Genomic DNA, 17263 nt, shown 5'->3' with positions numbered 1-17263 from the left:
TCTCCTCTTTTGTGTTATTTCATGAAATGTCGTCGTAATCCAGATTCAGGTTTAGACGATGGAAATAAGTTGAAAGCCATTTTGAAGGCTGAAGGGGAAGTGAGTTCAGTTCTGCTAAATGTACAACCAAATAAGAAGCCTATTAAGTTTATTCTTTGACAAACTATACCAGAATATAAAATACTTGCTGTATTGAGGAGCCATTTCATGATGTAAGCGGGCACATAAGTCCGCAACATCAAGCGGAACAAGGATGACAAGTTTCATAACTGAAGAAAAAGTCAAATTTGCATCTCGCAGGGCAAAATTAGAAAGCAGAGGTGCAGCGTCTGCCAAAAACAGCAGAGCACATTTGCAGTGAAAGAATGTGATGCTGCTGTTCCTGCCCGGCACACGCTGCACGTCCCCCTAGATGTGCACGTGCACGAAACCATGTTCCCAGTTCCCAGTTCCCAGCCGAATGTGCTGACTGAGCCTCTGTCTCGATGTTCTGTGCTTGTTCTGCTCAGAGTGATGAGTCACTTTCAACACGTCGAAGCATCCATATTTATTTTCATCTGGGAGTAAAAACAAGGTGGAAAAAGTGAGCAAGACCTGTATTGTTGTCTTAGTTGGATAATCCATTTTTAAAATAAATAATACAAAAAATAAATAGCATACTATAAACTTAAAAAGTGACAAAGATTGCTTTTTTCCCCAACAGATGCTCGTCAGAGACATTACACTCCAGAACTAGATCCTGTTAAAGTCCCACTTTGTGGGTAGGCACGTCTCTCTTTCTCTTGGCTTTTATTGTGAAGTGCCCTCACTATATAGTTCTAGCTTTAATACAACTGAAGGAGGCAAAGTGTAAAGGGACATTTCCTAGTTGTCGTCTCACACACACACACACACAGCAGAAGAAGACAGATCTCAGGTGTTCAAGTGTCTGACAAACCCTAGACATGAGTGTATATTCATCAGAGGTTTCACATTATTCCTGCATAGTTTCAGAATGTGCACCGGAAAGTCAAATCAGCGAATCCCACTCAAACACGTCTCCACCGCTGATTTGATGGCATAAAATGAAAGAGGAAGCATTCACTGTGGAATCTAATCAACTGCTACATGAATATCATCCATACGACTTTATCTAACTTGTTCTGGTTTCATACTGCATTCTCTCAAAAAAAAACCATGAAGTGACCTCCGACAGCTCCATGGCTCCCAGTCAAAACTGAGGTCTGGAGGTTTTCCAAACCCGTATCCTGTCAGGAGGGACAAGCTATTTTAAGTGGCTTTTCCATTTCAAAAACATTATATTAACGTTATATTTTAATTTCACAGCAATGGTTTCAACCAGTTCGTGTGGTCAGTTTGATGCAGATTGGTGCTGGTTTGTTCGCGTTGCTTGTTGAGTCATCTTCAGTCTCCAGATTGTTAAAGCTTATTATTTACAGCCAATAATCTTCTGTGTTGATTCTGGAAACCTGGAGATGAGAAGAAAAAAAGAGAAAAGAAAACATTGGATCTTGGAGAAATGAAATGAAACGAAACGAAACAGGTAGCCACAACAAAATGTGTACAGAAATGAGAAAAATATCTTAGCCTGGAGAACTTGCTTTTAATCATGAAAGTGGCCTCAACCATGTAATGAAGCTGTGATCTCCGACAGCTTGGCACAGCTCGGTGTGCGAGCCCTCTGCGCTCTTTGGTACAGATCAGAGTCTCCAAAATAGCGAGCTCTGTAAAGCATGCCTTCCTCTGCAAGAGACAAGGTGACAGGTGATAAAAATCTGAATGGTTTATATTTTCCCATAATTGATAATGGCAGCAGCAATGGTTCATATTCAAGTTTAAATAAATAATTAAGCACAGTTTGTTTTCCTGGAAAACATACTTTGTTGTTTCTCCTTCCAGCAATTGTTGCGAAGGTTGGAAATATAATCATCCTCCACCGTCCGCTCCAAATTCTTCAGGTTCACTCCAGTGAACTCCTTGGTGAACTGCTCTGCCACATAATATGGCACCTTCAGGTTCTCAGTCAGCCTCTTCTGCGTGTAACCTGCTGACCTGCGTCAAGATGGGACAACACGTGGGAGAGAGATCATATGACCGAGCGCAGCACGAACATGACAGATCTGGCACCTTCTGTCTCTGTTATCATGACTCATGGCTGATAATGGCTCGCAGATGGGCCAGAAGCTATAGAAGTGTATCTGAAACACAAAAGGCAGACAATGTGGAGAGAGGCCAGACAACACACCGAGCCAGCAATCCTTGAAAACATAGAGAAAGTCTGTGATAAAACAATAAACTGAAAAGTTTCTCGTTTGGTTTCTTGGCTGATTGATCTGCCTTGATGATTATGAAAGAAAATCCATTTTTGGGCCTAGTTAATCTACAGATCAGCGACAGTTCAAACTCATAAACTTGGGTACATTTCATGTAATGTGAGGATAATCTTTCGTCTAAGCCTATTGCCATTTTGCGGAACAACATTTAACATCCATCTTGGGCAGGATTTCAGAACGGGGATCACACTCACGGCCTGAAGCTGAGGCTGTAGCTGGGGCTGTTGACCATGATCTGACTGAGGGCCGACACAATGACCAGGATGAGGATGGGCATGACCTGCACGAAGAGAGCGAGGCCTCCCTGCAAAGAAACCACGTCTGTGTGAGCACCTCATGGCTGAATCAAACACACTCACCAGACCGTATTTGTTCTGTTTTTAAGATCTGTGACTGCATATTGCTGAGTGCACCTCCAGGGCTAAAATTACTGGTGACTCAATGTCTCCCCCTACTGTTTAATAACAACTTTACATTTTCAGGAGCTGTAAAAACAACACCACACTTACATCTTGCTGCCGCTCCCTTCTCTCTCGCCTTTGGTAGCGCATCCGCCCATTAGCGTACATATTAGCATTACCTAGATTAATGTAGCACATGCAGCACTTAATAGATAGATCATAGAAAGCATTACAAAATGAAAATATTGTATCTCAAAAGCAAGGTGTGAAAAGACAAAACAGTGACACTAACTTGAAGGGTAACCTCCACCAAAGAACATATTAAAGAGGTCTTCAGGTGAAATATCTGGCTCAAAGTTTCCATTGTCTGGCCCATGTCCTGTAGGATGCCTCCGCTCTTCTCCACATTGATCATACTGCCTTCTTTTGTTTGCATTACTCAGGACAGCATACGCATTCCCAATAGCTGTTGGAAATGAGAAATGATGGAGTTATGTCTGAGTATCGTGACGATGGGCTGAAGACATAATTATTAATTCAGTGATGAATGAAGGTGAATGCTGCTCACCTTTAAATGCCTCTGTAGCACCTGGAGCATGATTCTTGTCTGGGTGGAATTTCAAAGCAAGTTTTCTGTAAGATCTTTTGAGTTCATCCTCGGAGGCGTCTGTCTGGACCCCGAGAATTTCATAGAAGTCTTTACATTGTTTTATCCTGCATAGAGAGCACATGATGCTCAGTGTCAGGGGCTGTGTTTGGTCCAAATCATCCCAGAGAGTAAACTAAATACCAGATTTACATGTTTATCAGCCATACCTCCTCACAGCATCTAGCTGATCTGACGTGTAGGGTTTTGCGGTGTCTGGAGGCTTTTCTTCAGGTTCGGTATCCTTACTGTTGGTCTGCCGCTGTCGCGGCCCAGAGACCCCACTGAAGTCTGAGCGGCTGCCTTGTCTTGGTGTAAATCCATTCTTTGCTATTAGCTCCAGCAGCACTAAAAAGGATACAACAGCAGTGTTGTGAAAATCAAAAGATACTTAGACAAGCACTTAACAATGGAGAGGCTATAAAGCAACAGCAGAAGGCCGGGCACTATAGGTGGGGCTGCTACACTGTAAAATTATATCTGTATTAGTAGGTAACATAGTAAGGAGCCTGACATCAGCAGAGACTGTAAGACAGTGTTTCACAGAAAGTGTTTGTTTGGTGAATAAGGACCTCAATAAAATATGTGGAAGCTGTGGTGCTTTTTAGGAGTCTCATATCAATATTTAAATGTTTTTCTCTGCCTGTGTTCCTCTTTCCTTTGGTTTTCATGAACAATGGGAGCAAACTTTAATTAAAACTGGAAAATTGTTCAAACTTAACCTCTTGGACTTGGATATTCATAAAAAACTCAAATATCACACATTTTTTTAGATCAAATGCTTGAATATAATCTTTTATTTGTGTGAGTGTTTATGGATGATTACTGGTGCATTCAACTTTGAAGACTGGAGCTCAGCTAGAATAGTCATATAGGCTGAGACCTGACAGTAGCGAAGCCTTTGAGATCCCCAAAAAACACATTAGAGCTGCATCATAATATTACAGTGTCTTGAATGTTGGTTATAACACAAGTTGTCCAGGAGGAAATTTGCACAATGTATTGAATTAAGTATTATATGAAATTAAAACTGATCTAGGCCTGAAATCCAGCATGGTGCCTGAGAACATTAAGGACCTGCATACATCACGATAGCTAGTGATTAGATTAAATAGCTCAGCTAAAACCAGATAATAAAACACTAACTGTAATGTAGTCCCTTAGACCAAAACCAAATACCTGACTTCTACTATACTACCAAACATCTCACATCCAGTACATTCATATACATACACACATTATACATCTCGATACTGACAATACACCACCAACCCATATCTACGTCATCCTCTGTACATGGAATACACAAAAGAACTTGTACCGTGATCCGAGGTGTTTGTGTATAATGACAATTTATCCAAGACGCACTCAGCCGATTGTTATTAGTTGTTGCAACAGCAATCTGTAATAACTGTATTAATGTGTATAGACATGTGTGACATGTCTCACACGATGTGAAGAGTAATAACCTGCATGTACCTGCATGTACACGCATGGGTATGCACAGGAATACATTCACATACAGTGCACAATTTTCTTTCTCGTGTATTTCTCACTTTTCTGTATTTTGCTTTGCTATGTAATGTATGTCATGTGTGTATTATGGCATCTTTTGGTTTGAAGGGAAGGGGAGGATCTATGGATGTTATGTATGTGTTGTAAAACCAATGCACAGAGAGATATTAACACATAGAAATTTGGCTTTCTGGAATCTTGGTCGTCTCGAGGCCTTCGTATCCATCTCCCATTCATCTGATAGGTGTTAGCCCTGACACCCTCACCACATCTGTTACATGTTGAGCAGGTGTGCAGAATATTTTATGAACAATATCTGCAGCAGGAGCCGTTTAATTTGAAATGACAGCATTATGGCAGACAGGCGCTAGCCAGCGTGCTATAAAAGGCCCCGGCTACTTGCGCTGCAGAGCCCATCCGGGATGCAGGTGATGCTGCCCGTCATGATGCTGCGTACCTCCCCAGCCGAAGCGCCCTTTTACTTTTCGGCTCGGCCATTTTAACTCACCCTTCGCTTTCTCCGTCGGGAAGAGCCGCTGCGCCTTCTCCAGGAACCTCTGCGCCTTCTCCGGCTGGTCGTTGGTAAACGCCGCAGTCGCGATGTCGATGCAGCGCTCCGCTTCGTCCCTGTTTACCTCCATTGCGGCGAAGCAGCGGCGCTAACTGGACCAGAAGTAAATAAACGCGCCTGCTGATGACGTCACGCGGATGGTACGAACAGACTGTCTGATGTCATAAAAATACGCCAGCTGGTCTTTTTTTATTACACTGTTAGTGTCCGGATATGTGAGTTAACAAATATCTTTTAGTTGTGTTTTAAATGATGTAAACTCACAATTGTTGGCTCCATGTGCTGCTCCTTTGTCCTCCCCACTAGATGGAGACAAATCCTTTTATTTATTTATTTATTTTTTAATGTAGGTCATGAATGTGAAAACCTATGAATGTGCTAGTCAACGCTTAAATCCCCTGTTTTTGAATTTGGGTTTCATGTGAGTCACAACTGTCATCTCATTATGCGTATTTTACAGCACAGTTATATTTTTACATGTTGTGTTTTTACATCATTTGATTAAAATATATACCCCACGATGTAGTTTACCCACACCTTAGCTCTGATATAACTTAAATATTTATATAATTTCATATATAATCAATTTTTTTTTTTGGGTGGGGGTGCTGATGATGTCATATAACACGCATAAATACATCCACTGTGGGTACGGAGGAGGTCCTGTGCTGCTGGATCTGGTGTCGTACAGCAACTTGTTTACTTCCATTTATTTAATTGTCGGATTTTTTTTTGTTGTTTTTATCATCCTCGCTATAATCCACGCGTGAATGGAAATATTAGCGCGGTTAATTCAATACGCGTCTAGACAACAGCAGCGGCTCTCCGGGGGAGGTAAATATACATCTGGCCGGAGAATGAATAAAAGGTGAACAGCAGATAAAGAGGCAGCCAATCAGAGCCCGAGGTTGAGGCGGCATCCGAGCGCTGATTGGTCAGTCGCACCTCCAGCTCCAGCTCTTATTGATTCGCTCGCTGCAGAGTCGACTATCACTCTTCCTTTTCTGGGTTACTGTAGTTTTGTTTCAAGCAGAGCAGCTCCATCTGTCAAGCACCCCAAATCTCGTTTCTACTCTTCCTCTGGTATTTGGTGAGTTTATCATGTCCGCCGTGTATTTGTTCCACAGGTGTAATATCAGAGTTACGCAACGCTGCAAATGTCGTATGTCAGCTAGAAGTCAGCATCATCGTTACATGACCACCCTCCTCCTCACCAGCTAGCTTAGCCAGCCCAGCACGGGAACAATTCTCGTTCACCGAGCGAGGGTGTTTTAGCTCGTGTCAAAAACATTAACAACAAAGCAAAACAACAACAGCAACAAAAAAAAACCCGCCGTGGTGACCGATTTGTCTCATGTTTGCCGCTCAGAGCATCACCAAACCCGCTGCCACGATGACGGAGACGGAGGCGTTGGAGAAGAAGCAGCACAAGTCCAGCAGCGGAAATGTTCTTCCAGAGGCCACCAGAGAAGACGTGTTTGATCACACATACAAAGAGAAAGAGGGCCCCAAACCTGCCACGGTCATCGTATGGAAAAATGTCTTACTGATGACTTTTTTGCATATAGGTGCCCTTTACGGAGTTTTCCTCATCCCTTCAGCAGCTCCTTTGACCTTGCTTTGGTGTAAGTAAAAAAAAAAAAAAAAAAATCCTACTTGTTATCAGTGTTTGTGGGAACGCTCAGTGCTGATTGAGCCATTTTGGCCTTTTCTATCAGTGGATTACATACAGTATTTTGCATGAATCAAAGCTGTTATGTCAGCAGCCCTGTTCACTTTCTCACCACTGGTGCATGCACAGAGCTGTGCATGATCCTCCCACTGTCAGGGATTATAGATCAGGCATATATCACCAGAGATTTAATGTCACAACATGCATTTTAAAGATGGAAACTGTATCCGAGAATGCTTGTCTGGAAAACAACTCCCTAATAACAACAAGCATCATTTTTTTTGATTAAGTAACAGTTCAGTATCCAGTTCATTACATAAACCGCAACCGTACTTTAGTACCTGTATTATTTTGTTAAAAATCAATGGGATGTGCATTTCTCATTAATGAGAATCACAGAGGTTGCACCTCCGGATTGGGTTTTAATGCGTCCAGTCTTTTCACACATGCAATCATCAAATGGTCTTATTCATCCAGTCATCATCTGATATGATGCAATTACATTTTGCACAGAGTGTCACAGTTCCATGTCACATGCCTTCATTCATGATTGTTAAATCTCCTATGAAACAAGCAGGCGTGTACAGACCAGTTCAATCGAAAGTTTATTTTAACCAATTACAGTCAGAAGTATTGAGCAGGAAAGCTGATATGTTTAATCATGCCCTTATAAACTACAAACTCATTACTTAACACATTATATTACTGATTTCTGCTTTTTTAAAAAGCTATTTTACTGTTTTACAGGTGTGATCTCCCTTTCAGTGACTGCCTCACTTGTTGCAGGATCAGCTTCCCAGAACTAACATATTGTACAAGTGTGCAGAAAATACCTCATGCATAGACGTTGGGATGTGCAGTATTAGTGCAATAAAGCTCTTGTGACAAGAATACATGAGTAGAAGCCGGTCACGCTAATTTGTTGATTCATTTTTCCCCACAGCCACACTTTGTTTTTTGATAAGCGCATTAGGAGTTACTGCAGGAGCTCATCGCCTGTGGAGTCACAGATCCTACAAGGCCACATTACCTCTAAGGATCTTTCTCGGTGTTGCTAACTCCATGGCATTTCAGGTACCTTGCAGTCACACAAGCACACACTTAACATTGTGATAATAGCAGTTTTCATCGCTGTGTAAGTACCACGTAGTGCCTGCAGCGTGTGTAATCTCTGTGTTTTACTTAACCCCCCAGAATGATATCTTTGAATGGGCTCGAGACCACAGGGTTCACCACAAGTATTCAGAGACAGATGCTGACCCTCACAACGCCGTGCGGGGCTTCTTCTTTGCCCACATTGGCTGGCTGCTGGTGCGCAAACACCCCGACGTCATTGAGAAAGGACGCAAGCTGGAGCTCAATGACCTGCTGTCTGACAAAGTTGTAATGTTTCAAAGGAAGTAAGTGTCTTCAGTCAATGATTGATTTTATACTTCATCCAACAGCTAAAAACCAACCAAGAAGGATTTAATCTGGAAGATGCACTTTACTCCTTTGTCAGGTTAGGTGGACAGCAAACAAACAGAATTGCATTTCATGATTTTATTTGCTGATAACAGCAGATTACAGCTGACCCAGTACTACTGGTGTAGGTTGAGTTTGTCATTCTGGTTAAACAAGATGACAATTATGACTCTCTTCTCATGCATGGCGAGATTGACTCAAGGTCGGCCTCAGTGAAAGCTGGAGGAGGCGGGAGTGAACAATCCAGCATCTGACATGCAGAACATTTGTGTGTTTAGTGTTTGCGTTGTACTGAGTAAGCAGCTCCATTCATTCTGCTCTCCACCCACTCTGTCTCCTCGACAGGTATTACAAGCCATCTGTGCTGCTCATGTGCTTCTTCGTCCCAATGTTCGTGCCTTGGTACCTGTGGGGGGAGTCCCTGTGGGTGGCGTACTTCATCCCGGCTCTGCTGAGGTACACCTTGGTGCTGAACGCCACCTGGCTGGTCAACAGTGCCGCTCACATGTGGGGAAACAGGCCCTATGACAAGAACATCAACCCCAGGGAGAACAAGTTTGTCGCGTTCAGCGCTATAGGTATGTAACAAAAGAAAAGATAGAGAGGAGATCACATCAGGAACAGATGACACATGTCAGACTCGTGACTTAGGGTGTAACGTTTGCATGGCACTTTTCTTCACAGAGCGCTTTAGATAGAGGACAAAAAAGCAAAGAATGAAATAAAATAAAAACAAATAGTTATGTCGATAAAAAGTAGGAAATGGATTCACATGTGCACCTGTTGCCTACATCGGCTCGGTGCGGTTAAGAGTTTAGCGCAGTACATGTCAAAAAGCACAATCTGAAATTAATTTGGCAACCACTGACAGGAGAATGGTATGAAATGCATAAAACAAATGAGCAAGAGTTTCAGGCTCATTTAAACATTTAATGTATCAAATGTGCTGAAGATTCAGTCATCAATTTATTGTCAATACCTGATTCCCACTCTGTCCAACTCCAACCAGAGGGAGTCGCTGGTATAGTGACAACAAGCACCCACTTGTTTTAAAAGATGTGAATTCGGAGGTCTTTTCTGTGAAAGTTGCTCACCAGGCCAATGCAGCAAACACATTTTTAAGGCTTCCACATTTCCTCTTCACACACAACTGCCATGTAAAAAAAAAAAAAAAAAAAAAAAAGGATCCATTGGCTTTTTTTGACAGTCGTTTCTTTCGTGATGACTGTGTGCAGGTGAAACTCTGTTTGGGCTTGTAGGCGTCACATGATCCTGCAATTCTAAATGTGGCCAGTACACCAAAATCACCTCACAGCCCACGACCAATCGTATTTGTTGTGCTTGAATTTAATCCAACTGTGGGTCTCTGCACAAATGTAGAATAAATGGAAACTTTAACACATCATAATAAGATTTCTAATAGCATTAATGATAATAACAATGATAATAAACTTTATTTATATAGCACCTTTTATACTTAGAGTGCAGCTCAATGTGCTTCACAAAAACAAAACAGACAAATCAAATCAAAAAATATAAAAACAAAACACATAAATGCAAATAAAATGTACCAATAAAACAAATAAAAACAATGATGTTAAAGATAAGATTAATTAAGAGTAAAATCACAAAATAATTATACAAGTTGTGTATAATTCCTCATTCTCCAAATGTCACTGACGTCTGTTAAGTGGTTTGTGAGATATTCTGCTAACTAACAAAACAGCCAACAGTCTTTAGTAAATCTCAGCATGAGCTAAAAGGATCATTGCGTACAGTCGATGATTAGGTGATTACCTTTGCTGGTGTGCCATGTCACTTATTAATCCCTCCAAACCAGCCCTCAATCTATCCGAATGGGGTTTTTAGGATGACATGTTGACAGCTGTTTCTTGTACCCCACAGGCGAGGGATTTCACAACTATCACCACTCATTCCCCTATGACTATGCAACCAGCGAGTTTGGCTGCAAGTTGAACCTTACCACTTGTTTCATCGACTGTATGTGTTTCCTCGGCCTGGCCAAGGACCGCAAGAGAGTGTCCCACGAGCTGGTCCAGGCCCGAATACAGCGCACTGGAGACGGAAGCCACCGGAGTGGCTAAGATTGTTGAATTGTGGTCGGCTTCGAGGCAGAACCACCGTAAAGAAGAAGCTTCACAGTCCTTTGACAGCTATACATCTCTCATCCTCTGAGGATAAAAGTCAGCTTCATGAGGGCCTTGACCACATTTTGCTTGTTTTTGTGGGTTTTTTGTAGCTGTAACTAAACAAATTGTTCAAGATGGATAAAACACAAACACCCTTTGCTAAGCTCTTGGCCTTTGGTTTATATGGCTCAGTCGGGCCAAGGTTTTGCAAAGATGTTTTAGATTTGAAGTAGATACGTTTAAAAAGTCAACTTCACTCTCCGCTGTTTTGCCACTTTTGTGTGCATTCTTCATGCAAAGTCATGTAGCCGATCATTTTTATGTAAGTATTAATCAATTATTAATCGAACTAGACAAGAAGTGGATTATTGTAATATGGAGTAACATTTCAGCTGATAAGGTACGACTCCGGTTGGAGACTGTTGCCTTTTTTGCAGTTTACAGCGAGTTTTTACAGTTCTGGTATAAAGTCACTTTTTGAGCGCTCTAAGATTTAGAAGAAAAAAAAAAGGATGAAAGTTTGAATCTGTTTTGTTAAGGAAGTTTTTGGCTTTAATGAAACGTGGCAGGCGATGGAAAAGTGAGGGAACCCAGACCGTGATCTTATAACCTGACTATACTGACAATCGGTATGCCAAAAGCGTATGGAAACCGAGTCGTGTGTGTTGCGGCGTGTAACTTGGTTTTCTCCTACTGAAAACCGAAACCAAAAATGTAGAAAAGTCAAAGGCTTTAGAAAAAGACGAGCACGTGCTGCGCGCAGTGTGCGTCACAATTGGATCGTGTTTTCTCCACATAATATAAGGGACACATTTATCATCAGATTAAAACTGCCATTCAATATAAACAGTAAAATGATAAATGTAATTTTAACTTAGAACCATGCAATGTTTAATTTATTTTTTTTTTGGTGTTTTTAATAAATATATCACAGTGCCAAGAGCGTGCCAATTGTCGACATATTTCTAACCATCTCAGTGGTCCACTAGAGCACACTAAGTCGATGCTGCTTCTTCCCTCAACATCATCGTGGAAGTTTTTCAACATTGTGGCATCAGTGGCTTCGCTTCCTCTTGACATTTTTATCCAACATGTCCCCCTTTTTGTCCTGAAACATCTGCAGCAGAGATCTCATTGGTTGATGTAGCAGCCAGTCATGTGACAGTTCTGGTGTTACAAAACAACGTGCCACCCATGCATGAGGATGTACTGTAGTAGGTGTTGTAGTGAGGTGTTTTGTCGGTGACTCTAATGGCAGAGCTGTGTCTATTTTTGTAACGTACTGTGGAGCTGCATCGCTTTTGGATCATCAGAACTGTTGCCGTGGTGATTTCTGAGACGGGGTCTGGTTTCCCTTTGATGTCCTACAAAGCTGATTGTTATTGCGAAATTTCATCCTCAATTCTGGTGTGCGGAATGCTTATATTACCTTATTTATGTATTTATTTGTTTTTTTCTTTCATTATTGACTAAAAACAAAAGAATATTGCTTTAACCTGGACCTGTTTTCTGCACTCCATTAAGATTTGGCAGACAGTCTCGTAAAATATATCAAATTGGAGCACCTTTTTAGTTTTTCCCAAGAGTCAGGATACAACCTAATGCCTTATGACTTGCAGCCATTCCTGATCTTCTTCACGGCCTATCAGTTAAGACAAAAAGTTTTAAGTACCACAAAACAAATCTGACAGAGGTCCATGTTTACAGGCTGAAGCACCAGGCGGAACATTGTTTTTACTCTGAAACCACACAAGCATTTAATTTAGGCAAATGGTAGCATGACAACATTAAGATACTGTAAAAATGCAAATGGTGGCCAGAGGTTCGTTTTCAAAGTATCAGATACAAGCTTGCGCCTGGTGCAAACGTTTAATTGTGAGGTTTTAACTTGCAAAACATGGGCCCTGATGGATGTGCCAACTGCTTTCAACCCATTACGGCATCTCAGTATGAGAACTTCCAAACAAAGGTGCTGTCATGTCAAATCTTAGAGCACTTACCAAACCCGACGACATCACAAGCCATGCAAACAACTCCTGCTGCCCAGAGCGCCAAAATCAACATTTTCCTCAAGACCAAGAGGATCGAAAAGGATGTCACTCTGAATGATTACGTCTAATCTCAACTGTATTCTATTCTGAAATAAAATTCACAATATTTTCAATACACTCTTAATTCCATTAACAGTTGTTGCTCTTTTATTGTTTTTGTTTTTTTTTCCCCACTCACTGTGCCTTTGTTTTCTCTGATAGAAATCTGGCTAAAAACAGCTGAACACTTCATTAATGCCAAGTTTTAATGTGACATGTTTTTAGTGATTAAACAAGAATCCCTATTTTACACACACAGTCATGCTGATTCTCCACATAGGGCTCCTTTTAAATGTTTTTTTTTTACATTTTTTTTATTGGAATTTGGTACAAATGTAAATACATTTCCACCATCTGGACCTTGGAGTTTTACAGTTCTTAGTCTTCAAATGCGAGCTGTCGTGACTCAGTTTTGACAAAAGTGAAACAGATGATCCATCTTCTGCTGCGGCTGCAGGCCCAGTAATGTCTAACAGAAGCAAATCACCTGCAGGAAGTATTTAATCTTGATTCATTAAAGAATGGGGCCAGAGGCTGTCAGAGGGCGTCTGTGCTTTGAATGATGAGCGGGACTGGAGTCAGGCTTTGTCATGACACAGTTTTCTGGAAGAAGCCTGCGCCTCTTTGGCTGAGTTTGACTCAGCTGGTACATTGTTGGTACATTGTTGGTACTGTCATCTCCCCCTCAGTGGTGGCAGAACTACTCAGATCCTTTACTAAAGTAAAAGCAGCAGTAATTAAATGTTAAAATAGCCTATTCCACTACATATAAACTGTTACTTAATTTAAAGTGTTACTTAAGTAAAAGTGAAACATTATCAGCTAAATAATGTACTCAAAAGTAATGCACTTACTCTGGAAGGCTTCGTCAATGTCATACATTTACATTCTATTGAGTAATCATTATTATTGCACTAACATTTAAAATTGTTTCTCTGATTTGTATTATTGGAAACTAAATATTTTGGAGTGCAGACAGTTTGACAAAATGAGACATTTGGACACCTCAGCGTGGGATCTGGGAAACTAGCGGATGGACATTTAACAGATCAAGTGAATAATCAGAAATCATAATTAGAAAATATTCATCAGATTAATCAAAAAGAAAAAAATGGTCAGTTGCAACCTGAATTTAAAAGATCATCTTAATTTCAGGGTATAAAATGTTTACATTTCCCATAATGGATTAAAATGTGGTGAGGTAGAAGTATATTGTTGCATAAAATGAAAGTAGAAGTACCTCAAAATCATACTTAATTATGGTATTTGAGTAAATGTACTCAATTACTTTCTACCACTTGTAAACTTTCATCCTCAACACAACTTTCTAAAACTTTTAAAACACATTTGCTGTTGATACTGAAGCATATCTTGCTGATAATACTTTGCTAGTAAGGGGGTATTGTTATATTGCTAAAATTACTCAAGTAAATGACCTGAATTCTTCTCCCTCAGCCAGCGTTTGTGCAAAAGATAGCACTCTGCAGTTTTCTGGGAATAATCCAACTGGGACTTGTCTGGAGCTTTTCTGTTCCCTGGCGAGGTTTTCCCCCTCTGTGGTGAAGAACTCAACACAGCCAGTTTTGCCGCTGACATCAGTGTACAAGTCAAATATATCTCAGCTATTTAATACTGCAGTTATTTGCTCTTGCCTGCAGATGAGGAAAGCACTCCAAAAATGTGTTAAATGGTTTGCACAGGGCAGGGAGGAATGTAGGACCAGCGTGTTGACCAGAGACCAGTTATTATTACATCAGACTGTGGAGGACATGGTTTGTAGATGCTATAATTGCCTCCAAAACGGCAGTTTATGTCAAGAAAAGTTAAAACAATGCTAAAACAATTACTCACTTAATCAATTAGTTAATCATTTAAGTCATTTATGAAGCAAAAGGGGGGATTTTATACCATTGTATATTGGATATTTTGTTTTTAACAGTGAATCGATTGATTTTGATAATACTTGTTGGTAGCAGCCATCAAATCCAGTGGTGGAAGAAATAATCACATCATTCACTTAAGCAAAAGCAATGATATCACAATGTAATGACACAAAAGTAAAAGTACTCCCTCTATGCAGAATAGCCTCGTTCTATGCTGCATTTTAAGGATGCAGCTGGTTTCGATGGAGCTAATTTTAACTACAACTAAAAAGGTGAGAAGAACATTTCCCTATATATGTAAATCTGTACTTCAGTACAGTAGTTGGGTGAATGTGCTTAGTTACATTGTACCACACTGCTCAGTTTAGTCTTTCAGTACTCAAATATCTTACTGAAGTGAAAGCATCAATACTGTGTCATTAACAATTGTACTTAAGTCAAAGTATAATACTGTTATCAAAATATACTTATTAAAGCACCAAAGGGTTAAAATGGTCCATATATATCACATTATTGGATTATAATAAATATAATTTAAACTACATTACATACTGCTGGGTGACCTCAACTATAATAATACTTTAAAATGTATTTGTTGGTGGTGTTTGTATATAAATAATGTGAATTTGAAAAGTAAAACTAAAGCTGTCAGATAAATAAAGCGCCTTTGAAACGTAGTGAAATAGGAGCATTAAGTTGCGTTCACTGACAACACTCAAGTAAAGTGGGCACAGCTGAGTGTTCTCCATGTGCATGGCTCACTGTTCCGCAATCGTGTGTCAGGTTTGCACATTACAGCCCGAGAGAGGCTGAGGGAGAGTACAGAGTGACTAACTGTGGTGTGATGTGCGGTGAAGTTGCATTATAACAACATCACCCCAGACTATCATGGTCGAGGTTACTGCAGTTCAAACCCCCCAAAAACCATACACGCCACGCAGCTCACAGCGGCTGACCGGAACCGGCCAATCAGCGGCGAGGTCCTGACTTATGATCCTCCTGGACCAATGGCGGAGGGGAGGGTGAACCACCTGTGCCAGCTTGCAAACTGCCGGTTCACAGCCTCCGGATTTGGCAGTGAATGAAACCACGAGTTATGAAACGCCCTGCGATGCCTGAGAGACACAAAGTGAAGTAAGAGCAGACTTCGGTGCGTTCAAGTGCTTTGAGCGACGATGGGAGAAAAAGAGCAGCGCGTTCGAGTTCAAGGTTACCTTTGGGTGCAGATGTGGTAAACTCGCGTGAGAAATGCAGGCCGTAGTCAAAACAGCAGCCCTGAAAAAATAAAGCAAAAAAAACTGATGAGGTGTGAAATAGAGAGCCACCTACTGCTCGAAAATGGAAACTGCCTGGAGCAGTAAAGTAAAAGTACTAACTGTCCCTGTTCAGAGTGTTGTTGGATTATAGACTTCTTATATTGAGAAGTTTATTCTGCAATATGGCTGTCAAATAGAATTAAAAAAAACATGTTGTATGGTAGAACCATCCCATTTAACACATTTACATATCCCTGGAGTGCATGAAGCAATGCAGTGGAGTAAAAGTTTGAATTTAATCTAATTTAAAAGTACTTTAAATTACCACTTAATAAAGCATTTAAAGTACAAATGCTTTAAATGTGTACTTACTGAGTTACCTCTAAATATCTGAAATGATCTACCATATGGTTGAGCAGAAGGTTAAAGGGTTATGAGGCACCTTTTCTAAAAGTTGTAACCAGGTGCTTTACAAATACTTTATATTTACAATCCTTAATGAATGCCAAAGTCTCACTCTCTATTAAATCACCAGTTTTGTATTTACAAATATGAATACACTCCTTTACTTCCAGCTCCTCCCCTCAGGCAGGCGCTACAGATCACTGCACGCCACCACGACCAGACACAGGAAGAGCTTCTATCCACAGGCCATCACACTACTGAACACTTAAATCTGCCACAGTGTCAGACACAAAGCCCTGTTTCACTGTACCCACTCTCTCTAAAGTATATTCTTCACAGTGCAGAAAACACCATGACTATACTCTATACACCCATGACCTTCCTACCTCATGTATATATATATATATATATATATATTCCAGCATCTTTGCACTCTGCATCATTACTTTCTTCTTCACACTCTTTGCCACTGTTTCTTTACATCTATACTTACATATTTATTCATATATTCACATTGTACATAGACCTTAAATGTTTTTTTTTTTGCTTTAGTGTTCACATACTTGGCCAATAAAAGCTGATTCTGATTGTGAATAAAAAATATTCACATTAAAGTCCATTAATAAAAAGCTCACATGTTGGTCACTTTCTATTAAGCCAACGGCAGAAGTTAGTAATGATTAACAGAACAAATGCCCCTGTCGTTTTGTAGAATCCTTTTAATGATCAATAACTAACTTCTAAAGCATTAATGATTTGAATGATTATTCAATGATTATTTTATACCAATAAAGGAATTTCATTAGAACTTATCAAACATGGTACCTTATCAGAAGCTAGTAAATTAGTATGTTTAAAAAAATGAATCAAGTCTCCA

The 17263-nt window shown here is 40.4% G+C and overlaps 2 protein-coding genes across 2 annotated transcripts; one reads left to right on the top strand and one right to left on the bottom strand.

Annotated features, from left to right (window-relative positions):
• Positions 1-297: 297 nt before the first annotated feature.
• On the bottom strand, positions 298-5553 carry dnajb12b (DnaJ heat shock protein family (Hsp40) member B12b). The gene is made up of 9 exons (XM_070851671.1): positions 5404-5553; positions 3551-3728; positions 3303-3448; positions 3027-3200; positions 2843-2913; positions 2528-2637; positions 1880-2052; positions 1602-1743; positions 298-1469 (listed from the first exon to the last, which is right to left on the bottom strand). The coding sequence occupies exons 1-8, from the start codon at positions 5534-5536 to the stop codon at positions 1622-1624; spliced, it is 1107 nt and encodes a 368-aa protein (XP_070707772.1). The 5' UTR covers positions 5537-5553; the 3' UTR covers positions 298-1469; positions 1602-1621.
• A 936-nt stretch (positions 5554-6489) lies between these two features.
• scd (stearoyl-CoA desaturase (delta-9-desaturase)) lies at positions 6490-12932 on the top strand. Its single transcript, XM_070851914.1, has 6 exons — positions 6490-6556; positions 6836-7091; positions 8082-8212; positions 8333-8538; positions 8948-9180; positions 10508-12932. The coding sequence occupies exons 2-6, from the start codon at positions 6860-6862 to the stop codon at positions 10705-10707; spliced, it is 1002 nt and encodes a 333-aa protein (XP_070708015.1). The 5' UTR covers positions 6490-6556; positions 6836-6859; the 3' UTR covers positions 10708-12932.
• Positions 12933-17263: the final 4331 nt, after the last annotated feature.

Source organism: Pempheris klunzingeri, chromosome 20, assembly GCF_042242105.1.
Source record: "Pempheris klunzingeri isolate RE-2024b chromosome 20, fPemKlu1.hap1, whole genome shotgun sequence".
NCBI classification, from domain to species: domain Eukaryota; kingdom Metazoa; phylum Chordata; class Actinopteri; order Acropomatiformes; family Pempheridae; genus Pempheris; species Pempheris klunzingeri.
Note: the sequence above shows the minus strand (reverse complement) of the source record. Positions and strands in the feature narration are given on the sequence as shown.